The 26,077-nt window shown below is 45.4% G+C and overlaps 1 protein-coding gene and 1 long non-coding RNA gene across 2 annotated transcripts in view; one reads left to right on the plus strand and one right to left on the minus strand.

The window, feature by feature from the left end:
- The window catches only part of LOC104876182, a 28,411-nt gene extending 9,664 nt beyond the window's left edge, over nt 1–18,747 (plus strand). The window contains exons 3-4 of the long non-coding RNA XR_784267.1: nt 14,716–14,833; nt 17,940–18,747. This is a non-coding gene — a long non-coding RNA (uncharacterized LOC104876182). The remainder of the gene's footprint in view (nt 1–14,715; nt 14,834–17,939) is intronic.
- Nucleotides 1–21,691, minus strand: part of CUNH16orf96 (chromosome unknown C16orf96 homolog) — a 48,706-nt gene extending 27,015 nt beyond the window's left edge. The window contains 6 exon segments of the mRNA XM_010644098.3: nt 1,627–1,737; nt 2,075–2,160; nt 5,724–7,104; nt 7,228–7,308; nt 8,578–8,682; nt 20,959–21,691. Coding sequence (XP_010642400.1) covers nt 1,627–1,737; nt 2,075–2,160; nt 5,724–7,104; nt 7,228–7,308; nt 8,578–8,682; nt 20,959–21,378 — 2,184 coding nt within the window. The 5' untranslated portion in view covers nt 21,379–21,691.
- Between the last annotated feature and the right edge of the window lie 4,386 nt (nt 21,692–26,077).

Raw genomic sequence — 26,077 nt, forward strand, 5'->3', positions numbered from 1 at the left:
ACAGACATGTGCCACCATGCTGGGCCCAGTACTGAGACTGAACCCAATGCCTTCACACTGAGCTGCATCCCTAGACTTTTGAAGATTTTTTTTTTTTTTTTTAGCTAAGGTCTTGATTAAGTTGGCCAGGCCAGGCTCCAACCTGAGATTCTCCTGCCTCAGCCACCCAGAGTGCTTGGATTATACACACACACCAGCATACCTGACTGTACCTGAGATGCTTCAAAGTAACAATTATTGGAGATAGAGCCTGGGGTTAGGAGGGGACAATGTGGCTCCTGATCAATGATGCCCATAAAGGTCTGAGCATACAGACCTGCATATCCTCCACCCAACATGGCCCCATCCTGCCAAAGAGAGCAAACTCTCCCTTCCATGCCCACAACTGAGCCTATAAATTGGTTCCTCCTTTAAGAGTTCTTTTCCCTTTAAAATTACCCTTTGTATATCCCAGCCTGATTACACTGTATGATGACCTCAGGAGGGAGTGTGATGCTAGGGGCTTGCCTCGGTCTTCTCCTTTTGCCTTCACTTCTCGATGCATCCTGCCAGCACCCCCTTGATCGGGATCAGAACCCACCATACAGCCAGATGTAGGTGCACACCTGTAATTTCAGCTACTCAGGAGGCTGAGGCTGGGGGATTGCAAATTTGAGGTCAGCCTGGGCAACATAACAAGACTGACTATCAAAAAAGACTCTATGGAAACAAGCTCTGTTTAAACAAGCTCAGTTCTGTTTATCCCTGTGCACCGAGGGAAGGTCATTCCCTCCTTGTGGGAACAGAAGTCTGGAACCCCTCTGGGACGAGGGACAGACTGGACTGGGTAGGTTCTGAGGACCCCTCCAGCCAGCTGAGTAGATGCTGTAGGACCTTCAGGCCCATGGAGGAGATGTCTGGTTGAGTGGGTCCTGGGTAGGTGCTCTATATCCAGACAGCCCTGCAGAGCTGAGAAGTCAGGAAAGGGCCTTGTTCCCTCCAATGAGGTGGTTTAAGGCAAATGTTATAAACATAACTGTTGGTGCAAGAAATCCTCCGATTTATTTACTGGTCATTCACCAAATATTACTGAGCCCTTACCCTGTCCTTCTAGAGTTAGATGATTGCAGAAGCCACCAGATGGACATTGTCTAGTGCCTTCCCCTTTTTTCTTTGTTGTGGTACTAGGGATTGAACCCAGGGCCTTCACACTGAACTATCCCCCTAGCCCTTTTTAATTTTTTATTTTGAGACAAGATCTTGCTAAGTCACTAAGTTGCCCAGGCTGGGCTCAAACTTGCAATTCTGTCTCAGCATCCAAGAATCTTGGATTGTCCAGCCTTTTTTGTGTACACGTGTGGAAATTAGTGGTTTTTAGTTGAAATGTAATTTACACAACGTAAAATGTCCTCTGGTTCCTCAACTGTCAATACAACCTCCTCCCTGTGCTATTTGCAATTCTGTCTCAGCATCCAAGAATCTTGGATTGTCCAGCCTTTTTTGTGTACACGTGTGGAAATTAGTGGTTTTTAGTTGAAATGTAATTTACACAACGTAAAATGTCCTCTGGTTCCTCAACTGTCAATACAACCTCCTATCCCTGTGCTAGAAAACCCTTGCCCCTCCCAGATGCCCAAGCCTCCAAACCTTTATGTCATCCAGGCGATATTGGATCTTTTCTACCGCCCTATCCAGCACTATATAGTAATTCTTCATTGTCTCTAGTTGGGTGCCCAAAACTTTCTCTAGTTCTTCTTCCTAAGTGGGAAGATACAGACATCTGAGGCCTATGCTCCTGAGGTTGGCATGGTTAGAAGGGGTGTGAGGCCAAGAAGAAGGTGCCAAGCTTATGTACTCCAACCTGCCACCTTAACAGCGACTTGAGATGCCCATCAGAAGGAATGAGGTAGTCACTTACCCCCTGGGACCTGTACCAGCCCCATCTGTCTCAGCCTGCCCAACTCACTTCCCTAGTCTTCCTCTCAGCTACAGGACAGATGCTGTCTCTGGAGGGCTGTGGGGTACAGGAGTCAGCCCTCAGCCACCTCAAAAGCCATCATCTTCTCAAAAGCTCCTCTCTGCCAAGGACACTGACCTTTAGCCCAGATTTCTGGAGGTTGTCAACCCTTTCCTCCAATAGGTCCACTGCCGTTCCAATCCTGGAGGCACCTGCCATGTCAACTGAAAGCAGAGGGGATAGGCTGTCAGGGCGGGGATGAAGGAAGACTGGCTGGCACTCCAGTCACTTGTCAGGATGCAGCTAAGGCAATGCTGTCCCACAGAAATACAGGTCCTTAGAGGTAACATTAGCTTTTCTAGTGACCATATTTTTTAAATCTTTAAAAAATATGTGAAATTAATTTTCATAAAATATTTTACTTAACCCAATATATCCCAAGTAGTATCACTTTATTTATTTATTCCCCCACCCCCGTACCAGGGAGTGAATTCAGGACCTTGCACTTGTGAGGCAGACAGCACCACTGAGCTAAATCCCCAGCCCGTATCACTTTAATATATAATTTAAAAAATATTTTGGTGTTGGAGATCAAACCCATGTGTTATGTCAACATTCTGCCACTGATCTGCACTTCCTAAAATTAATAAACATTTTTACATTCTTGGTTTTCTTTCTTTTTTTTTTTTTGTACTGGGGATCGAACTTAGGTCCTTGCGCTTACAAGGCAGGTGGCAGAACCACTGAGCTAAATCTCCAGCCCACATTCCTGTTTTTGAAGTAAGTCTTCCATATCTGGTGTGTACTTCACATGTAGGGCATGTCTGAATTTGGACTGGCCACATTCAGTACTCTACATCACACATAGCTGGTGACCACATCAAAGCAGCTTTCATTTATTTATTTTGGTACTGGGGATTGAACTCAGGTCCTTGTGCTTTCGAGGCAGGCACTGGAACCACTGAGCTAAATCCCCAGCTCTGGTGACCACATGAGACAACAAAGGCTTAAAGAAGTTCCTCCAGAACTTACCACCCAACCCTAAGAAAGGACCTTGATCAAAAACTATGAAGCACATGGGCCAGGGATTTAGCTCAGTGGTTCTGCCACATGCTTCGCAAGTGCACGGTCCTGAGTTCAATCCCTGGTACCAAAAAAACAAAAAACTATGAAGCACATTATTTTGCACATGTGTGTGTGTGTGTGTGTGTGTGTGTGTGTGTGTATGATGTTGGAGACTTAATCCAGGGCTTCACACATGCTAGGCAAGCACTCTACCACTGAGCTACACCCTAGCCCTGAAGCATCTTAGTTATTCAAGTCTATGAAATATATTAAGATTAAATTAAGATTATATTAAGATTAAAAGGGGGTGTCCTTTCTCAGCCTTTTGGCTAAGGTCAAGTGAAGATTAAAAGGGTAAGGTATATTTAGCAAAAGAGAGAGGGTAATTTTTTTTAAGTGGCCTATATCAGTTACACCTGAGTAGCTGGAGCGGCCAAAAACTGTAAATAATACAACCAAGAATGTAAGAAAAACTGTAGACAAAACACCTTGTCTATTTTTCTTAATAAAACTGGCAGCTAGTTGGACGTAGCATTGAGGCTGTTATTACTTCATGTTTTTTGTTTTGTGAACTCGGGACCTTGCGCTTATCAAGGCAGGCGACAGAACCAATGAGCTAAATCCCCAGCCCTTTACTTCATGTTTTAAATTTAAATTTATTAGTATCCTAATCATAGCTGTACCTGAATTCAAGGATACATTACACACACACACACACACACACACATATTTTTAAGACAGGGTCTCCCTGTGTAGTTGAGGCTGGTCTTGAGCTCACTATGTAGCTGAGGCTGGCCTCGAATTTGTAGAGATCCTCTTGCCCCAGCCTCCCAAGCACTGAGATTACAGGTGTGAGCCACCATGCCTGGCTTCTTTTTAGCTATGTGAAATTTCACTTTTTTTCCTCGGATCTGTGGAATAGCACTGCTTATCAGACAATGAAGGTTGTGACTTTGGTGAACTCAGCTAATGCAGTTCTCAGAGAGCAAAAAAAAACAAGATGAGGGCCTGCCTCACAAGTGCAAGGTTCTGAGTTCTGTTCCCAGTACCAAAAAACCCAAGATGATGGCTCAAAACAGTATAAGGCAGTGGATCACGAAGTAGATCCCCTGGGGTCACAGCCTCACATCAGTACTGCCTGGGATAGAGTTAGAAATGCAAACTCTTGGGGATGCGGGTACAGCTCAGTGGTAGAGTGCTGGGCTAGCATGTGTGAAACACTGGACTCAACTCTCAGAACTGAAAAGAAAAAGAAAGACAAACAGAACTTCTTGGGACCTACCCAGGCCAACTTAGAGCTCTCAGAGTGGAACGCAGCAGTCTGCTTTATAGAGCCCTCCAGAGGACACTGAATTGGGCACAAGGTTGAAGATGGATCATTCTTTTCTTTTCTTTTTGTTTTATGAAACAGAGTCTCACTAAGTAGTTCAGGCTGGCTTTGCATTCACTATGTAGCCTAGGCTGGCCTTAAACCTCAGGTAATCCTTTTGCCTCAGCCTCCTGAGAGCTGGGTTCACAGGTATATGTCACCATGCCCAGCCTGCTCTGTGTGTGTGCCCACCGTGGGCTGGCCACCCAGAGGGAACTGTGGTCTCTCAAGAGGCATATTTCTACCTATTTACTCTTTTTTTTGGTACCGGGGATCAAACTCAGGACATTGCACTTATGAGGCAGGCAGTGGTCACATTTACTCCTAATTGCAAGCTGACCTCTTTGGATTTTGCTCAGGGGTCATTTTCTGGCCAAGTCACATTTACCAACACACTGTATAGTACTACTGAATAAGTAATATAAGAGGAGTTTTCTTTTGGTATTAGGATTGAACCCAGATCCTTGTGTATGGCATGCACTCTACTACTGAGATACATCCCCAGCCACTTTTTTTGTTATTGTTGTTGTTATTGTTTTTTTAGTACCGGAAATCGAACTTGGGTCCTCGTGCTTGCAAGGCAGGCAGCAGAACCACTGAGCTAAATCCCTGCCCCCACCACCAGCCACTGTTACTTCACTTTGAGACAAGATATCACTAAGGTGCCTAAGCTGGCCCTGAAATTGGAATCCTCCTGCCTCAGCCTCCTGAGCAGTTGGAATTATAAGCATGTGCCACTGCACCTACCTTGAAAGAAGTTTTCAAGAATAATTTTCACATGTAATTTTCCTCCTCATGTGCCAACTTCAGACTCTAACAGCCCCTCTTCTCCAAGACAAGACCTCACTGTACATTCACAGTAAAATAATAGACTAGCTCTGGGCATGGCAGCACGTGCCTCTAATCCCAGCAACTCAGGAGGCTGAAGCAGAGGAACACTAAGTTCTAGGCCAGCCTAGCCAATTTAGCAAGATCCTATCTCAAAGGGGAAAAAAGTAGTTGAGGATATAGCTCAGGACACCATGAGCTGGGCTCAATCCCCGGTACTACCACCACAACTTTAAAGGTTGTGATTTTTTGTTTGTTTTGTTTTGGTTTGGTTTTTTGGTAACAGGGATCAAACTTGGGACCTTGTACTTGTGAGACAGGTAGCAGCACCACTGAGCTAAATCCTCAGCCCTACCACAACAATTTTAAAAGGAAGGAAGGAGGGAAGTTAGGAAACAAACCAAATTAGTAAGAGGCTAATGTTTAAGCCAAAGTAATGAGTGAATGTAGATTTTGTTGGCAGAGCCAAACAAAAGAGGCAAGCTGCATGGAGGGCCTAAGTCCCCTGCTGCCCTTCCCACCTACCTAGATAATTGAAGCGCTGTTGCAAATCAGATGACAGATGAGCAAACTCTTCTTTCAAAGTGTCATGTCTAACAGGCATTTGGGCTACGTGGCTCATGGAGTACTTGACAGCTTTCTTCTTGTCTTCAGGGCTTATGGCCTGCGTGGCATACAGCATAGCCTGGGACAGCGCTGGTTCATGAGTGTTGAGGCCAAGGGTAGATAGGGGAGAGAACGTTTCATAGTCTGCCATCAAGTCTTCCTGCTTCTCATCATCAGTGCCAAGAGCTTCTAGGGCTCCGCGGGAAATCCCTGCACCTAGGACATCTGCAAAGACCCCTAATGGCCCGGATGCTGCCATGGTTGTTGCCTCAGTAGCCATTTTGGTGGCAGGGGCATCCTCTAATGCCTTTGCTGCAGCTCTGGCTGTCCGGGCTGCTGAGGTTGCAGCAGCTGCATGGGCAGCGGTGACAGTGGCAGCATTGGCAATGGTGGTTCTCAGCCGATGCAGGACAGACTTGGGGCCCTTAGGTCGCGCTTCTAGGGCCCTATCCCTGAGGGCTCCATCTCTGGGGGACCCATCCTGGGAGGCCTTCTCTTTGAGTTCCCCATTCTTGGGAGATCCCTCCTGAGTGTGTCTCACATAGTGGGTAAAATATTTTTCCTCCTTTTCTTCAACCGCTGGGAGCTGATGGGCCTCTGCCTTGCGAGGGTGATAAGGCTGCAGTGAAAGAGGCCATGCTGATCCAAACTCCCGAGCTGGGGGTGGCGCCTTGGAAGGCTGGTGCTGAGGGGACTGCAGGAAGCCTGATGCACTTGTGCCAGGCTGAAGCAAACCTTCAGCCCAGAAAGGCGAAGGGCCAGTCCCAGGTCCAGAGGCGGGCAAAGGTGCTGGTACGAACCCAGGTGTCACATGGGGCCCTACTGGAGCCATGGCGTGGGACTCTGGTCCCAGCACAGTTGCAGGTCCAGCTGCAGGCCCAGGCCCAGCAATGAGAGCCTGAGGCTGTCCTGGACCCTTGGCACTGCCAGATGGAAGTGATTGGACAGATTCCTGGTTTGGTAGGGGTACCTGGATATCAGAGTGCCAGGAAGTCTGTAGGAGCCTGGGACCTTGGATAAGCTCCGCCACATGGGTGTGAACAACACCTTCAAGGTTCTGAGTCTGAGCAAAGGCAGCCTGTGGAGGTGGCTCTGTGGTCGGCCACATGTTGGACAGCTCCAGCTCTAGTGAAGCAGTCCCCTGAGGAAGAACGGGCTGATGGGGCAGGCCAGCTCCCCACATTCCTGCCCCGGCTCCTCCTCCTCCACTCACTGGGCTGAACATGGCCTCGTGGAGGCCACTCCAAAGCACCACGTCATCAGATCTGGGGATGGCGTTAATCGCTTTTTGGAGAGACATCTGTAGAGTGGGGTGGGGAACAAGGGATGTTCCACACTTACAAAAAACCTTTCCAGACCATGCTATTTTCCCCTCCGCACCCTGCCCAGACCCCAGAGAGAAGACAGAGTCAGGGACACTTACCACTTCACGCTTCAGTACAATCATCTGCCGGTTCTGAGTCTTCAAGTCTTCAGAGAAGAGATCCAGTCTTTCTAGGTGCACCTATCACATGATTTGAGTCTGTGAGCGGGGTGCAGCACTGGTTCTGGTCCCAGCCCTGCTGCTTCTCATAATGCTAGATGACTAAGAACTCGAGAAGGAAGAACAGTTTCCCAGGGAAAGAAATGGGGTGCAAAAAGGGCTCCATACACAAAAAGGATGAGGAAATATGGGGCTAAAATCATTCAATGGATTTCTATACTGCAGGGTTTCCTAGAACTGTGAGAGACAGAACATTAAGAATCCCTAAGAGGTGGGTGATAGAGGTACTGTTTCTCAAACAGATTTGTCCACGGGGTCCTTTACAGTGTTTCATGGCACTGCTTCCTGCCAGTGCCCTTTCTGCTTAGAGAAGAGTTACCCCCACCAAGACTGAAATCCAAATGCACACAGTGACCTATGAATCCAGAGCGATACACTAAAATCACACTGTTTGGGACAAATGGCTAAACCTCAGCCACCATGCTGGCCCGGGAGTATGAAGACCTGGCTGCTGACTGTAGCTCTGACTCACCAGTTGTAGAGCAGGGGCAGCTGCCTCAGGCCCCATGGATTCCATGTCCTCCCACGTCATGGTAGGGTGTTGGAACATGCTTAGAGTGACAGCTTGGGGACTACAGAAGAAGCTAGTGTGCGTTTCTATGCCAGGCTGATCTCACTTTTCAGGGTGGACAGAGCTTTGTACAAGAAAAAAAGTGGTCTCTTTCTGCTAAGGTGGTGGAATGTAAGCTTGGAGTTGTCAGGACTTGAGAAGTTTTTGTCTGAGAAGGCAACACTGAGATATTCCAATCATGTATAAGTGCCTAGATCTAGCTATACCTGAAGGCATCACTGGACTTTTAGTAAAAGAGAAAATACATTCTCATATTTTTACTAAGCTAAGATGAACCGGGTTTTTGCCACTTAGAACTGATGTTCTAAAACAATGGCAAGAGAATCATTGAAGAGCCACAGAAAACTAAGCAAAATAGCTCAAGTTGCTAGGCCACATTAGTCCCCTTCTCTTTTACTTATGGCTACATTTTAAAACTTAAGCATAGGCTTCCTAGCTGAGAGGGGTGATGTATACCTATAATACCAACACAGGGGACCCGAGGTAGGAGTATTACAAGTTTAAATCCAGCCTGGGAAATTTAGTAACTTAGTCAGACTAGTCTCTAAAAAATAAAGGGCTGGGGATTTATTTTAGCGTATAGGCCCTGGGTTCAATTACCCCAACCACCAGAGTTCTGACCACCATGGCCAGTGTAGAGATTGTAAGGGAGGGACTACCTTTTCAAACATATCCTTTAGCATGTCCACATCCTTCCTGAGGTCTTCAACTTTGACCTTGAGTGCATAAAGATCAGTGAGCAAATCCTGCAGGGTCTGTATGGACTGGAAAAGGAAAGAAGAGGGAAAACCGTGAAGTTGGGTATGGCTGGAGCAAAAGGCAAGTGAAGTACAGAAGCTTTCTGGTGACAGCCATAGTTCAAGGGGTCCTTCCAGCTCTCCCAAGACCTAACCTGGAATGCACTCAGAGACAAGCAATGGTGCTCTGAGCCCCAGGCAGCCTGAGTGGGAAAGAGGCGACTGAGTATGTGAATGCACACAATAACTGAGAGTTATAACTTGGGAGGCTGAGGCACAAAGATCGCCATGAGTTCAAGGCCAGCCTGGGCTACCTAGTGAATTCAAGGCCAGCCTGAAGTACATAGTGAAACCCTGTCTCAAAAAGAAAAGCCAAGACAAGTCAAGGCAAAACAAGACTGCAGAGCCAGAGAGCCATTTTTAACGATAAGAGATTCGATCCAACAGGAAGATACAATGATCATAAATGTGAATACACTTAACCATGGAGCTCCAAAGTAAATGAAGAAAGAGAACTAAAAAGTAGAAATAGATAATTTAACAAGAATAATGGGAGACTTCATAATCCCACTTCCATAATGGCTAGAATAACTAGTCACAGGGCTGGGGATTTGGCTCAGTGGTTCCGCCGCCTGTCTTCAAAGTGCAAGGGCCGGAGTTCGATCCCCAGTACCAAAAAACAAAGCAAAATAGAATAACTAGTCAGAAGATCAGTAAGGATCTAACTATGTATCTGCTAGCTATAGCTATAGATAGCAGCAATGGTAGAATACACATTCTTCTCAGTGAAGGAATTTAAAAAGGACTCAAATCATGCAAAATAATACTTTGATCAGAGTGGGATTAAATTAGAAATCAAAAGAAGAGACTATTGGAAATTCACAAACACATGAAAATTAATACTCTGCTAAATAACCAATAGGTCACAAAGGAAATAAACAATACTTTGAGATAAATTGAAATAGGGGCTGGGAATTAGCTCAGTGGTCCTGAGTTCGATTCCTGGAATGGGAAAAAAAATGAAATGAAAACACACCAATATTTATAGGGGATACAGCTAACACAGTGCTTAGAGTGTGTTAAATGTCTGTATCATCAAAGAGAAAGACCTCAGGTAAACAGCTTAATTCTTCATTGTAAGATACTGGAACAAAAAAAGAGCAACCTAAACCTAAAGCAAAAAGAAGTAAGGAAATAAAGTATAATGGAAATTAATAAAATACAGAAGAGAAAAATAATAGACAAAATTCAATGAAACTAAAAGCTGGATCTTTGAACAGTCAAAAAAATTGATAAACTTTTAGCTAGATGGACCAAGAAAAAGAGAAAAGACTCAAATTACTAGAACCAAAAATGAAAGAAGGGATATTACTATTGACTACAGAAATAAAAATGGGCAAATAGCCCCAGCTATTCAGGAGGCTGAGATAGGAGGATTACAAGTTTGAGGCCAGCTTGGGCATCACTATGAAGCCCAGGTGGGTCTCGAACTCACAGCAATCTTCCTGCCTCAGCCTCCCAAGTGCTGGGATTACAGGTGTGCGCCACCATGCCCAGCAGAGACCCTTCTTAAAATAAAAATTTTTGAAAGAACTGAGTATGTAGCTCAGTAGTAGAGCATTTGTCTAGCATGCACAAGGCGCTGGGTTCAATCCCCATTACTGCAACAAACCAACAACTCCTAGGAAGGCACAAACTACTAACATGAACACAAAAACAAATAATCCAAATAGACTTTTACCAAGTGAAGAGACTAAGGTAGTAGTAAACTCATGAAGAAAGGCCCAGACCCAGATTGTTTCATCACTGACTTCTATTATATTTAAATAATGAATACTGATTCTTCATAAACTGTTCCAAAAAATAGGAGCAAATATTTCCAAACTGATTTCATAAATCCAGGTTTACCTTGTTACCAAAAACAGACATCACAAGAAAGAAGACTGAAATAGGGATGTAAAAATCCTCAACAAAATACTAACAAAATGAATTTAGCGACTTATAGAAAGAATTATATACTATGGCCAAGGTGGATTAATCCCAAGGATTCAATCCATTCAACACCAAAAAAATCAATGTTGGTGGGCACAGTGGCACACGTCTGTGATCCTAGGTTTTTACTTGGATGGCTGAAGCAGAAGGGTCACAAATTTAAGGCCAGACTGGATAGCTTAATAGACTGCATCTCAAAATTTAAAAAGTTAAGTAAGTGAAAAAGGACTGGGGTCTTGGAATTTAGCTCAGTGGTGCTGCTGTCTGCCTCGCAAGTGCAAGGTCCCTAGTTCAATCCCCAGTACCAAAATATAAAAAGATTGGGATGTAGCTCATCAATATAGCACTTGCCTGGCATTTGCCAGGCCCTGGGTTTGATCCCTGTATGACCATACATACAAAAAGAAAACAATATAATATGTTCTATTAATAAGAAGGAAACAAACTATCCATTAAACGCATGCACACACACACACACACACACACAAACACGATCATCTCAACTGATGCAAAAAAGCACTAGATAAAATCTATCACACTCATGATAAAAATACTCAAGCTCGGGCATGGTGGTACATGTCTGTGATCCCTTCACTGGGAGGCTGAGGCAGAAGGATTGCAAATTTGAGGCACATCTGGACAACTCAGCAATTCAGAGACCCTGTCTCAAAATAGAAAACAGAAAAACGGTTAGGGATGTAGCTTAGCATAAAGTTCCTCCATTCAATCCCCAGTACAGCAAAGAAAGCAAAAGCAAAACAAAAACCATTCAATAAACCAGGAATAGAACTTCTCCCACATGATGAATGATAACAAAGGACTCAGAGTTGGAACAGGGGGTGTAGCTCGGTGGCAGAGAGCTTGTCTAAGATGTGTGCATCTCTAGGCTCAATCCTGAGCACCACAAAATAAAACAAATCCCCCCAAAAGAGTTAACGTTATACTTAATGGTGAAAGGCCAGACAATTTCCTCCTAAGATCAGGAACAAGACAACATCTGCTCCTAACACTTGTATTCAGCATTATTCAGAGGCTGTCTCCAGGGCAATTAGGTTATAAGTAGTAAAATCATTTTGCACAAGACATTATGTTACAAACAGAAAGTCCTAAGGAATTCACTATTAGAATGAATAAGTGAGTTCAGCAAGTTTGAAGCGTATAATATCCACATACAAAAATCAAGCCACAGTCTGGGATTTAGCTTAGTGGTTCCACTGCCTGCCTCATAAGCACAAGGACCTGAGTTCGATTCCTAGTACCAAAAAAGAAAAAAAAAATCAACCCAGGCATGGTGGCACACACCTAAATCTCAGCGCTCTGGGAGGCTGAGGCAAGACGATCACAAATTTAAACCCAGCCGGGGCTACTTAGCAACTTAATAAGATCCTCCCTTAAAAATAAAAAAAATGTAAAAAGTGGGCCAGGGATTTAGCTCAGTAGTGCGGCCGCCTACCTTGCAAACTCAAGGTCTCAAATTCGATCTCCGGTACAAAAAAAATTTTTTTTAAAGTATTAGGAATCAGGTGTGATGACACACGCCTATAGTCCCAGCTCTCAGGACACTAAGGCAGAACTGCCATGAGTTCAAGGCCAGCCTGGGCTACATAGTCAGTTCAAGGCCACCCTGAACTACATAGTGAGACCCTGTCTCAAAACACAAATGTGTTCCTAGACATATACAAAACATAATCAAAAAGTGAAACTAAAAAAGTAATTCTAGGGCCGGGGATTTAGCTCAGTGGTTCCCCTGCCTGCCTCACAAGCACAAGGTCCCACATTCAATCCCTGGTACCAAAATAAAAATTTTTTTAAAAAGATGTTTGAAAGAAAACAAAGATGACTTGAATAAAAAAGTGTAAATCTATGGATCAGAAGATTAGGAATTGTTAAAATGGTAATTTTCTCCAAATTAATCTACAGAGCGAGCCAACCCAATTCCTATCAGATCACTTATTTTTTTGGGGGGGGTTTGAGACAGGGTCTCACTATGTAGTTGAGACTGACCTGGAACTCCCTAGGTAGCCCAGCCTGGTCTCAAACTCACAGCGATCCTCCTGCCTCAGCCTCCCGAGTGCTGGGATTACAGGCGTGTACCACCACACCCGGCCATCAGGTCCCTTCTCCATAGAAATTGGCAAGCTGATACACATGTAATTTTCAAGAAGCCAGACTAGCCAAAACTTTCTTTTTTTTTTTCCCAGTGCTGGGGATCAAACCCAGGGCCTCACATATGCTAAATAAGTACTCTACCACCGAGCTACATCCTCAGCCTTTTTATTTCATTTTAACAGGTTCTTGTTAAATTGTCCAAACTGGCCTTGAATTTGCAATCTTCCTGCCTCAGCTTACCAAGTAGGCATGTGCTATCACATTCAGTGCCAAAACAATTTTGAAAAAGAACAATAGAGGGAGCCTGTGCTTCTAGATTTCAAAGCTTACCATTATACAATGATAATCAAGATAGTATGGTAGGGATGGGACAAAGCACAGTGATAACAACACAGATCTGGGGGGCAAAGTATGATACTGCCACAGGGGTACACATACAGATCAACGGAACAGATCTGAAGCAGGACATGGTGCCTATAATCCTAGCACTTGGGAAGCTGAGGCAGGAGAATTGCAAGTTTGAGCCCAACCTGGGCTAGATGGAGAGTCTGTCTCAAAAAAACAAACAAAAGAGGGCCAGGGATTTAGCACAGTGGCACCGTTCCTGCCTCACAAGTGCAAGATCCTGAGTTTGATCCCCAGTACTGGAGGAAAAAAAAAGAATAGAATTGAGAACCCAGAAATAAACCCATGCATCTGCAGTGAACTGACTTAACAAAAGCATAGAGATGACCCAACTCGATAAGAGAATCATGTCTAACAAACAGGGCCAGTATAACCAGGTATCCACGTGTAAAAGAGGTATCCAGAGAGGTAACACATACTTGCATTCCCAGCTACTAGGAGGCTGAGGAAGAAGGGGTGCTTGAGAGCCAAGGAATTTAGGACCAGTTCAAGACCTTGTTTCCTGGGCCAGGGATTTAGCTCAGTGGCACCATGCCTGCCTGACAAGCACAAGGTCCCGATCTCCAGTACCCCCCAAAAAACAAAGACCCTTTTCCTTAAAAAATAAACAAACAATAAGAACTTATACACCAATGTTCATAGCAGCACTATTCGTAAGTTCATAGATGGTAACAACCCAACTGTCCATCAATTGATAAGCTAAATGTGGTATATCCATGCAAAAGAATATTATTTGGCAATAAAAATAATAAAGTACTGATACAGACCCTAGTGTGGGAGCAAACCTTGAAAATATTAAGATAAAATGAAAGATTAGAGGCTCAAGAAGGCCAGGCATGGGGAGAGACTGCTCATGGTTATTGTGTTTCTCTCTGGGCTGTTGAAAATGTCCTAAAATTAGACTACAGTGATATCTGCACAGTCTGTGAACACACTATCCTATAATCACTGAACTGCAAACTTTATTTTGAGACAGGGTCTTGTTATGTAGTTCAGGCTGGCCTTGAACTCATGGTAATCCTCCTACCTCAGCCTCCCAAGTGATAAGATTACAGGCACACACCACCACACCCAGCTAAATGCATGAATTTTTTGGTGTGTAAAATATCTCAAGGAAGTGGTAAACAAACAAACAAACAGCATTTCACTTTATAAACAATAGGGCAAATTTTTAATAGTTTGTTGTACTGTCAGGGGTTGCTGCTAATTTTGTTGAGAGCAACAATGGTATTCTAGAATGGCTAAAAGGGAAGTGGGAAGGGGAGGGGAAAGGAAATAGGGAAAAGAAAAATTGTGAAGAAACGAAAAAAAAGAAAAAATGAAGAAATGGAAACAAAGTCTTTGTAAATAGGGAAGGGTGAAGGAGGTGAAGGGAAGGCAGGGGTATGGGGGAAAAAACAAGAACCAAGGCCTGTCATGTAAAAGGTACAAGATCCCAGTGATAAATGTAACTGTAGTGTTTGCTTTAAATGTACCAGTAAATTTAGTGGGGGAAAAACCAATGGTATTATGGGATAGGTTTACAATTTATCTGCTGTATAAAATGCTTTTCAGAGAGACCTGCCATGTGCTACCCCTACCTCTCCGCTGGTGCTTCCCGTCTCTATCCATCTCCCTAGGGAGGACCAGGGACCAAACACCCCAAGCAGGAATCACCCCTTCCATAAAACAGGTAAGGGTCAAGCAGTGCCTGAAAAGATGGAAGAACCTGGTGGAATGCTCTAGGGGGAAGGGCTGCACGCAAAAGGGGAAGAGCACCTTTCTTATATGGGGTTCTATTCCACGACATGCACCAAGAATGGCTTCTCCTTCCGGGCCTGGTGGCTCACGCCTGCAGTCCCAGCACTCAGGAGGCAGAAGCAGGAGGACTGCCACGAGTTTGAGGCCAGTCTGAGCTATATAGTGAGTTCAGGGCCAGCCTGAACTATAAAGTGAGACCCCGTCTCAAAAAAAGAAAGAAAGAAAAAGAAAGAGGAAGAAAGAGAAAGAAAGAAAGCTTTTCACGATACAGCTGCTGCCTCACAGGGCTGGGACAAGCCTTGGGCTCCCCTCTAGGAAAGGACATCAGAGGGGTCCTGAGGAAAGGGTCAAGGTCTTTTCTTTGTTTTTGCCTAAGGCCCTCAGGCCACAGTCAGGGCTGAGTTGGGTGGTGGGGGACCAGCCCTTTCCAGAAGCTGACACATAGTGTGTGTCAGCCTAAAACAGGAACTAGACGCTGGACTTCTCCAAACTTGCTTGCTCTGTGTGTCTCTAAAGAGGGCTCTGAGAATGCAGGCTTGGACAAGGTCCAAGTACTTACAAAAGCTTTAAGGGCCCTATACGGGAGTTCAAAGTAAACGCCACCTGGATACTCAGTTAGCTGGGCCCATACAGCCCCTTCCAGAGCCAAGGAAAAAAGTCCTAATACCATCTTCTTCCCAAGGAGGAATACAGAAGCACTTCGTAGCACTATGGAAAGGCAGCAACAACATTTGTTACTAACAAAACAGTAATTTCAAGGGGCCAGGGATTTGGCTCAGTGGTGCCACTGCCTGCCTCTTAAGTGTAAGGTCCTGAGTTCTATCCCCAATACCATAAATAAATAAATAACTTAAAACCCGATCCCCTAAAACTCCAAAGTATTTCAAGAACTTTAAACAATGTTATGAAATACGAATATAAGTGTCGTCACTTTATTTTATGTGACATATAATATGTATTGTTTGGGTTGTTAGGGGGGCAGAACGAGGAGGAAGTTTAGAAATCAAAAAAGCAGCTGGCACACACCTGCAATTTTAGCTACTCGTGAGGCTAAGTGGGGAGGTCTGCAAGTTTGAGGCCAGCCTAAACAACTTAGTAAGACTCTTGTCTCGAAATAAAAAATAAGAAAGGTGGGATGCCAAACAGGCCAGGTGGTAATGCAGGTCTGTAAACCCAGTACTCTGGGAGGCTAAGACGGGAGGAACAAAATTTTGAACCCAGCCTCGGGCAATTTAATGAGAGACTCTGTCTCAAAAAGTAAAAGGGCTGAGGATGTGGGTTAGTGCAAAAGGCCCTGTGTTTAATCAATATTGTTTAAAAAGGGGTGGCGGGGAGACAGTGTGAGCCACTCTGTTCAATCCCTGGAACCACCAAAAAACTTTTTTAAAAGGCAGCAGATTAAAATCCCCTAATACTTGCACCAACCTCATGGAACAGGATCACACAAGAACAATCTTTTTTTTTTTCCCCCAGTTTTTTTGAGATAGGGTCTCACTATGCAGTTGAGACTGACCTGGAACTCACTATGTAGTGCAGGCTGGTCTCGAACTCACAGCGATCCTCCTGCCTCAGCCTCCTGAGTGCTGGGATTACAGGCGTGCGCCACCACGACCAGCCCACACAAGAACAATCTTAATAACAAACAAATCCTTCATTTTCTCCTGGGATGCTGGCTGCCAGAGCTGTCATTACAGATGAGAAAACCAGGGCCTCAACCAGACACAGGAACACACACTGAAAGGCAGCTTCCTTTTTTTGAATCGAATTTGTGTCCTTGCATTTGCAAGGCAGATAGCCGGCACCACAGAGCTAAATCCCCCGCCCTTGAAAGGCACTTTCCTTACAGAGATGCAGAACCTTGGGGATCAGGAAAGGGTCCAGGAATCTGCGATTCTGAAAACTCTCACTAGGGGGAGCTGGTGCCCAGACCTTGGAAGAGCCCAGTGGGTACATGACCTGCCAGAGGTTTCAGAGTTCTCAGGATGGCTCTGTAGAATGGCATGGAAATGGGAGGCCAAGTTTATTACTCCAGCGGTCCATCTGGGGACAATGGGCATCTGGAACTGTTTGGAGACATTGCTGGTTTTCTCAACTAGGGAGTGTTCCTGCTATCCACTGGGTAGGGGCCAAGGTGCCACTCAGCATCCCACAATGCACAGGACAATTCCAAGCCACAAAGAATTATCTGACTCAAAATGCCAACAGTGGTCAAGTTCACAAGCCCTGCAATCTAACTCTGCTTTATTATGACTTGTGGGGTGCAAGACCCCAAATCTGGCAGTGTGCTGACTGGCTCTTCCCAGGCTCCTTGCTCACCCAGGGGCAAAACCCCCACCGGTGTTTGTCCTAGTTTCCCAAGTACCATCTTCCCTATGTGGGGTGAGTCTGAAGCAAACTGTTTTCTGTGTCCACTGAGGGGTTCCCAGCCAACGCAGAAAAAAAGCGGTAAAGGGATGAAGTTGAGGCAACCCCATTATTTACACAGCATTTGGTCTGCCAGCCTCACCGGCTGGTAGGTGCAGACACTCAGCTAAGCAGCATGCGCCATTCTAGAATCGCTACCATGGCAACCCCCTTCAATGGGTCATTGTGGTAACTCTGGGAAATCTCCTCAGTCAGTCTGAGACCAGGCAGCATTCTCTAACTGCAGAGGCATTCCTTATCAGTACAAACAGTCCTCTGACGTCTGCGTGGCCAGCCCAAACCTGTCCTTGAGTCTTTCTGTAAGCTGAGCAGGTGATCATGTTCAGCTGCTCAAGGCATTTGAGAATTCTAGAAGCCTTCATCCAGCAAGGCATGGGGGGGCTGCCTCTAGGGCACACCTCAGACACTTGTGTCCATCCTTCCTGCCTGCGAGACCCTTGGCCACCCTGCAGCCTTGTCTGTCTTGAAACCTACTTTGTCTGATGCGGGTACAGCCCCCAGCTCTGTTCTGTTCCTGCTTGCATGCAGAATCCTTTCCTATCCTTTTACTTTCAACTTATTTGCATATAGGTAGATCATAGGGTTTATTTTTTTTTTCTTTTTCTTTTTTATAGGGCTGGAGATCAAACCCAGGGCCTTGTACATGTGAGATGGGAGGCAAGTGCTCTGCACTGAGGTACAACCCCAGCCCATTCATGGGATTGTTTTTAGACAGGTCTGGCTATATATCCCAATCTGGCCTTAGACTTGCAATCCTTAAGCCTCAGCCTCCCAATGTGGCATTTTAAAAAAATTAATTTGCCAATCTTGCTTTTGTGTGGTAAAACTCTCATTATTAAAGCATATAATTCCATGGCATTTAGTATATATAGAAAGTGTGAGACCATCACCATCCATCTAGTTTCAAGACATTTCATTCCCCAAAAGGGAAATCCTATCTCCATCAGCAGTCCACACTACCTGTTCCTGTTTCCCAAAAATCACCGATCTACTTTCTCCTCTATGGATTTGCCTTTTCTACTGGTAATCTTTTTCGGTTTTGGTACCAGGGATCGAACTCAGGCCCCTGTGCTTTCGAGGCAGGCTCTGGAACCACTGAGCTAAATCCCCAGCTGGATTTGCCTCTTCTAAACATCTCAGACAAATAAAATCACAACGTGTGGCCTGTTATGTCTGGCTTCTTCCACTTAATAATCGTGTAGGGATCCTCCCTGTGTTGTTTTGCCTCTCCTGCCTGGCATCAGACCTACCTTGGCCCATCAGGGCTCTTCCTCCCTACCACAGACTCCAAGCTCCGTTCTTCAGGGCTCTAGGGCTCCCAATCCACCAGATCGGACACCTACAATGCATCCAACTCTGTGCCAAGCACTTCCCATGCACTGTGTCAACATAAGTTCTAGATACAGTCCTAGTAGGAGCAACTCATCATCAAACCATTACCACACCCCACCCTTTCCCCAGACTGCTTCTTGCTCAGATACCTATGCAGCCCATCTGCCCAGAATGCCCGGGTTTCCACTGGCGTCCCCATTTTCTAATACTGTAACTTCTGAATGCCTTTGTTTCCTCATCTGAAAACTAGGGATGATACCAGTCCCACTGAGTCATCAGGAAGCTTAAAGGAGCTAACAGATGCAAGGCATTTAGTTTACCTGGCACATGGTGAGGACAGGGAACAGAGGGAAAGGACACTAAAGAAATAGGGGGTGCTATGGCTTATGTCTAGATGTTCCCCCAAAGCTTCATGCAGTCATAGATGGGGGTTTTTCAGGTGGCTGGATCTAGAGTGTGTGATGCTGGGACTGATTTATAGTGCAAAGTTGGGCACTAGTATTAACGGTGTGAGTGCTACCTGCCCTAAGCAGCCTGGTAGGAAATGAAGGACAGAAGGAGCTGTGGTCGTCCTATGTTGCTTTGCTACCTTCTGCCTACCAAGAACTGTTTCTCCTCTGCAATGCCTGTCTGCCAGGGTACCCTGCCTCAGAGGCAGCTGATTATGGGCTGAAAACTCTACAAAGCATAAGCTAAATAAACCTTTCCTCTCTTAACTTGTGGGTTATTTTGTGGGTATTTTGTCTTTGCAATGAGATAAAAGTAACTAAGACGGGTATTAAGCCCAAGAAAGTTGGGCTGTACAGAGAAAAAGCTGAGAGTCTGGATAGTTTTTCTCACTTGAAGAACAGAGCTGTTTCTGTCTGTTTTCTCAATCACCTCTACAAACACCTACACCAACATGCCTGCCTCCTCAGTGCACAGGTCAGACCTGAGAGTCCCTGTGTGGTCCAGGCCTTCAGAGCACTTTCCTAAGTAAGCTCCACTCCTGAGACTTGCCCTGTGATCCTTCCCGTGCTTTGTAGATATGACCCCACCATATGTGGGTGAGAAGGAAACACACTCAGAGGGAGATAACTACCCTCCACGGGACTCAACCTTGGTTGATGACAATCTTTTTTTTTTTTTTTTTTTTTTTTTTTTTTTTTTTGAGATAGGGTCTCCCTGTGTAGTTCAGGCTGGCTTTGAACTATGTAGCCCAAGCTGGCCTCAAACTCACAACCTTCCAACTACAAGGATTACAGGGGTGTGCCACCTTGCTGGACTGGTGACAGTTCTTTAATTCTCACTGGCAAGTGGCTTTTTAACCATCAAGAGCTCAGTCTAAGGCCAGGGATTTGGCTCAGTGGTTCCACTGCCTGTTTAAAAAATAAAAAGCTCAGTCTAGGCCCCAGACTATGGTGGAGGTTAGTGGCGAAGGTAGGCTACTCTGTGAAGCTGTCCTACATGGGTCACCTGTCCTTGGCTACGCAGATACCAGCCTCCAATGGGAACCTAAGGGGACAGTCTGCCTGCTCGGCCCAGCCCCTAAGTGGGTTGCTACTTTCCCACTCCTGACTCGCTGCCCAGCTTCTCCATGGGGTATCTCACCTTCCAGAATTCGCAGCTCAAGATACCCCTCCCCATTTCCCAAGAGCAAAGTGATCCACTCCCCACTGAGCAGTTAACCCTGACTTTTACTTCATTCACCCACACAATAGCTGAGTGTTACTGAGATTTTCATTTTATAGATAAGAAAGCAGGAGGCAAAGGGATTGCTTTGCTCAAGGCCACAAAACTCAAAGAGGGCAGTGGGCCAAGTTCACAATTCAGCTGGAGATGTAGCTCAGGGATACAGCATTTGCCTAGCACGCACAAGACCCTAGATTTGATCCTCAGCTCTATAATTTTTTTTAAAAAAAAGAACAATGCAGCAGCATTTATTAAAATGGCAACTGCATGTCTATAACTTCTATCTAGTTCCGAAACATTTTCACATTAACCCCAAAAGGAAACCCTACACCCACTAAACAGTCACTACCCATTCCCCCTTCCTCCCAGGCCCTTGAAACCACCAATCTACTTTCTGTGTCTATGAATTTGCCTATTCTGGGGATTCTGTATAAGTGGCATTATATGTCTGCTTCTTTTCTCAATAAATGACCAGGATAGAAGACTGGGGTTTTGGTTCTGTCTGACTCCAAGGTCTGGCTTCATCCCCTCTCCACAATGGACTATCCCATCTTTAGGGAACAAAGGACAAGATGCTTGGGAGCAGAGCAGACAAACGGGCCGGGAGGCTTCCACAGGTCGGAGGTGTACCTTTGCTATGGCTTCTTCATTGCCCTCCACCATCTTCCTCAGCTTGATCAGATGCCACAGGTCCTCGATGGGCCGGCCAGTCCCTTGACTGCCCTCCAGCAGCTGGGTGGCACAGGGCAGGTCCTGCAGGATGGCCAGCTGGTTCTCTATCTTGTCAATACGGTTCACCACGTGGTCAAAGATGTTGCTGAGCCGCTTCATGGGGCTAAGGATGGGCTGGGCATCTCCTTCCCTGGGCATAAGCATCACCTGTGAGGTCTGGAGGAAGTCCTCATCGCCTGAGAGGACCTTCTTGAGATCAGCCATGTGGATGTGCTCCAGGATGCCCTGGAGCAGAAGATGTTGGGCCTTGAAGTTCACCATCCCGCAATGCAGTATGGCAACATTGACCAACTCAGTGAATGTGAGCGAGAAGCTCATCTTGCCAGGGTGGTGGGTCAGAGGGGCTGAGGTTCTTGGAAAAAAGTGGTGGTGTCAGTGCTCCTAAACAGCTGCACGGACAGGTCATCAGAGGCTTGGGGAGGCTGCGAGTCCTAGCGGTCAGGGAGGAATGACCTCTGTCCTGACTAGAGTGCGGATCAGAGTTTCTGGTTGCTAGGACACCAGAGAATATGGTCAAGTTGACATGCTTCTGAGAGCCTGGAGAGGGGCAGGCACTCACAGGCGAGCCTCAGCCAGAGTAGGTACTCATTTAATATTTGATGAGTGTTTAAAAAGTAAACGAGTAAACCAGGCTTGGTGGCGCACGCCTGTAATCCCAGCACTTGGGAGGCTGAGGCAGGAGGATCACTGTGAGTTCGAGACCAACCTGGACTACATAGTGAGTTCCAGGTCAGTCTCAACTACATAGTAAGACCCTGTCTCAAAAAACAAAACCAAACAAAACCAAACAAACAAAAAAAGTAAACAAGTAATCTTTTCATTCAAGTCTTCTGCTTATGCAAGGCTGACAGCTCTTTTAAGAAACATGTAGGGAAAGTGATAGAGGCAGCTTGCCACTTGAAGACTCTAGATTCAGGACAGAAGACAGATTTTTTTTTTTTTTTTTTTTTTTTTGGAGTCAAGAAGGTCCAGGTTTTACGAAGAGAGTCTGAAGAACTATGTTAGTTTTTTTGACATGGCCAAACACATCTTCCCTCGTGGTGCTTCAGTTTCTGGCTGGGAGAGCAAAGGAAGTGAGAAGAGTATCATCTGCCCAGAGTCCATCACGTCCCTGTCTTCCCTCTGGGCCCTACTCTGCTCCCCATGTGAGGTGGGGTTCACTGAGACCCCAACTCTCCTGAGTAGTGTCTTAGTCCTGCTGTGTTTTGAGGGCCATGGCCATGAGCTGGCTGCTGTAGGGTCAAGGAGCTGCTAGGGCACCACTACTGTCAGGCCCTGCTTAGTCAGTTTGATGACAGCAACCTGCTTGTCCCAGTCTCCTAGGGAAGCCTGCTGGAAAAGCCTTCAACTTCACACCTGGAGCCTGACTCCTGCCTACTCAGCACTGTGACCTCACATTCTTGGCACACAGCACACAACATAAGCCCATTCAGGATTTCCATTCATGAAGGGCCACTCTGGCCTGGCTTCCACATAAAAAAGCTGAAAATGCCAGGGACTTTGTGGTTCTGCCGCCTGCCTCACAAGCGCAAGGTCCCAAGTTCGATCCCTGATACCAAAACAAAACAAAACTAAAATTGAGCAGCACATGAAATTCATATGAAAACTAAATTACATATAATAAAAAAAGCTAAAACAAAGTGTTTCATTGTCTCAGACTCTCCCCTATACCACCTAACATGAACCTAGATCCTATGATAAGTCCTCCTGACACGAGGCATTAGTCAAGCTTCTCCAGAGAGAAGAAACCAATAGGATACATTGACACAAGCACGTGGGAGGGATGTATTAGGGAAATTGTTTCATGCCATCACAGTGCTGAGGAGTCCCATGGCAGAGTGTCTGCAAGAGACCCTGGGATAGCTCAGGCCAAGTCCACAGGCCTCAGAACCAAGGAAGCCAATGGCAAAACTCTCAGTCTGACGCCAAAGGCCTGAGAACCTGGGGGTCGGGAACACTTCATGTGCTAAGTTCTGAAGTCCAAAGGCAGCGGAGTCTGAAGTTTTGGTGTCCAAGGACAGAAGAGGAAGAATGGACACATGTGCCTTCTTCCTGTTTTGTTATCTCTAGGCCCTTGGCAGACTGGATGGTGCCCACCCGCATTGAGGGCAAGTCTTCCTGACCTAGTCTGCTCAGGACTCATCCCAATCCCTGGAAACACCCTCACAGGCACACCAAAAATAATGCTTTGCCAGGTTTCTAAGTATTCTTTAATCCAGTCACATGGGTATCTAATATTAACTATCACACACTTTCATTAAGGCCTCTCAGTTCTCCATTGTGTTGTAAGATTTAAAAATTCAAGTGTGGTGGTGCATTCCTATAATCCCCTCATTTGGGAGGCTGAAGGCTGGAGGATTACCACAAGTTGTAGTCACTCTGGGCTACACAGTGAGTTCAAGGTCAGCCTGAACTATGTAGTAAGACTCTGTCTTAAAAACAAAACAAGGGGTCTAGGGATTTAGCTCAGTGATTCCGCCACCTGCCTCACAAGCGCAAGGTCCCAAGTTTGACCCCCCCACTCCGGTACAAAAAAAACAATTCAAGTGTTGCCTCACTATCTTTGGGCCACACGGGGCTCCTGAGTCCCCTTGCTCTTACCAGATATGTCTCCCTCAAGGGGAAAGGCCCCAGCAACCAGCTAGTTCCTCATCCAGCCAGATAAGCTGCACCCAACTGGTCCTCACACTATGGGCTTCACCTTCCTGCCAAGTCTTCGAAATATTCAAACCAATCCCATCTCCCTGTGGGAGCCAGGGAACCTAACCTCTGTCAATTCCAAGCCTACTTCCCCTGGTCCGGCTGGTTCTCTCTGCTCCCCAGGGCATTCTCTCCCCACTCCATCCACTGACCCTGCATAACTACACTGTCTTCTCCTGGGCAGTGAGTATATGTGACTAACATACCACGTCAATCATCCCTGACCAGTGCCATGCTGGGTATCTGGTCATCTTGTACTTCTGAGGCCACTCACATTTCACCAAGGTTGCAATTAAGACCCCAGGAAGTTAGAGATACCAGGAATGAGGAATGTGTGCCAAGGAGCCTGCCAATAAGCAGAACCAGAGAGGCCACGTAGCCTTCAACCTCTAAGACACTAGAGATCGGACTGCCCAAGGTCTCTGAAACTCACATCTTACCACCATGTGCTTCAACTGCCAGACATTAAGCTATAAGAGTTAGAGTTTATCTTGCTGGGTTTTAATCTTTGGTCCAATTTCTTTCTAGTCCCCATTCCTTACATTTGTAAAGGAAATATTTACTCTGTGTCGTTGTATTTTGAGAATATGTATAATTTCTTTTTTAAGACTTTGCTCCGCATGCATACATGGCAAGTGCTCTACCACTGAACTACAATTCTTACACTGTTTTGTTTTGTTTTGTTTTTTACAGGCACTCACATAGTTTGTCTTGGTTCTCAGAGGAGATTTTGGACTGACTTTTGAACAGTGCTGGAACTGTCAAGACTTTTGGTGACTCTCAGAAATGAACTGAGTGCATGTTGCATAACGAGGTAGACATAATGTCCTTTTGGAGGCCAGAAGTGAAATGCTATGGTTTAGATCTAAAATGTCCCCCAAAAGTTTTAGGTCTTGGGTTGGGTCTTGGAAGACCATTGGAGGAGGAAGGAGGAAGGAAGAGGAAGAGGAAGAGGAAGAGGAAGAGGAAGAGGAAGAGGAAGAAGAAGAAGAAGAAGAAGAAGAAGAAGAAGAAGAAGAAGAAGAAGAAGAAGAAGAAGGAAAGAAGAAGAAGAAGAAGAAGAAGGAGGAAGATGACGATGTCAGGTACTTTGTAACAGTGACACAAATCTGACTAACACAGAAGGCTAAAGGCTTTCGGTTCATTATTTCATACTGTTCTGTTTGGACTTCAATGAGTCTTGAATGTGTAGATTAATGTATTTTTAAAAATTAATTAATTAATTAATCGATTTGGGGGCCAGGGATTTAGCTCAGTGGTTCCACCGCCTGCCTCAAAAGCACAAGGTCCTCAATTTGATCCCCAGTGCCCCCCACCAAAATTTGGTACTTTCAGTCATTTCTTTGTACATTTTTCTGTGCTTCCTACTTCCTCCTTTCTTTCTAGTACTCCCATTATGCATAGGGTGGTACAATCAAACAGGTCCAATTTCTCTGAGGCTCTATTAATTTTAATTCATTCTATTTTCTCTCTATTTTTTGGTGTGTATAATCCCTATTAACCTAACTTCAAGTTTGCCAGTTCTTTCTTTATCACCCCAAATACCCTTGTTTTATAAATAAGGAAATGAGAATTAGGAGATTTAATGTGTGATCCCACTTATTTGGATCACACATAGCAAATAAGTGCCAGAGCCTGGCGCAGTGGCACATGGCTGCAATCCCAACTACTCAGGAAGCTAACGTAGGAGGATCGAAAGTTCAAGGCCAGCCCAAGGAACACAGAAAGACCTCATTAAAAAATAAGGTAATGCCAGCACTTTAATACAAGATCTCAGGTCTCATCCTTCCAATCAGTTATGCAGTCACACTGCAAAAATATAAACTGAATGTACTGCATAAATGCGTACTGAAACTTCTAGGGGCCATGAAACTAAGGCCTCTACGTGTTACAACCTATGTGTCAAAAACTTCTAGGGGACAAAAAAAATCAGACAAAAGTCCTTCCCCCATGAAAGAAAATAGACAGCAAGCAGGTGAACAGATAAATAAGATCCCTTAGATGATGGTAAGCACTGTAAAGAAAATGAAGCAGGCAATGAAATAAGTGCTGTGGGAACGGTGTTCAGGGAGGAACATCTGGAGGTGACATGTGAGTTGAGACCTGGAACCAAAATGTTTCTGGAGCTCCTTAAGGGCAGAAACCTTTCACTTTCCAGTACCAGAACACAAAGCCCAGCACACAGTAGGTGCTCTCTGTTTTTGCTAAAACAGATCACAGCTCCAGAGGAGCTGTCTACTCTCATGGATTGCCTTACTTTTCTTACTGTGGAGACAAATTACCCAATGCCCAACATTAAAGAAGGATGGGTTTATTT

This window comes from Fukomys damarensis, unplaced genomic scaffold (assembly GCF_012274545.1).
Source record: "Fukomys damarensis isolate Sample0158 unplaced genomic scaffold, DMR_v1.0_HiC HiC_scaffold_34, whole genome shotgun sequence".
Lineage (NCBI taxonomy): Eukaryota > Metazoa > Chordata > Mammalia > Rodentia > Bathyergidae > Fukomys > Fukomys damarensis.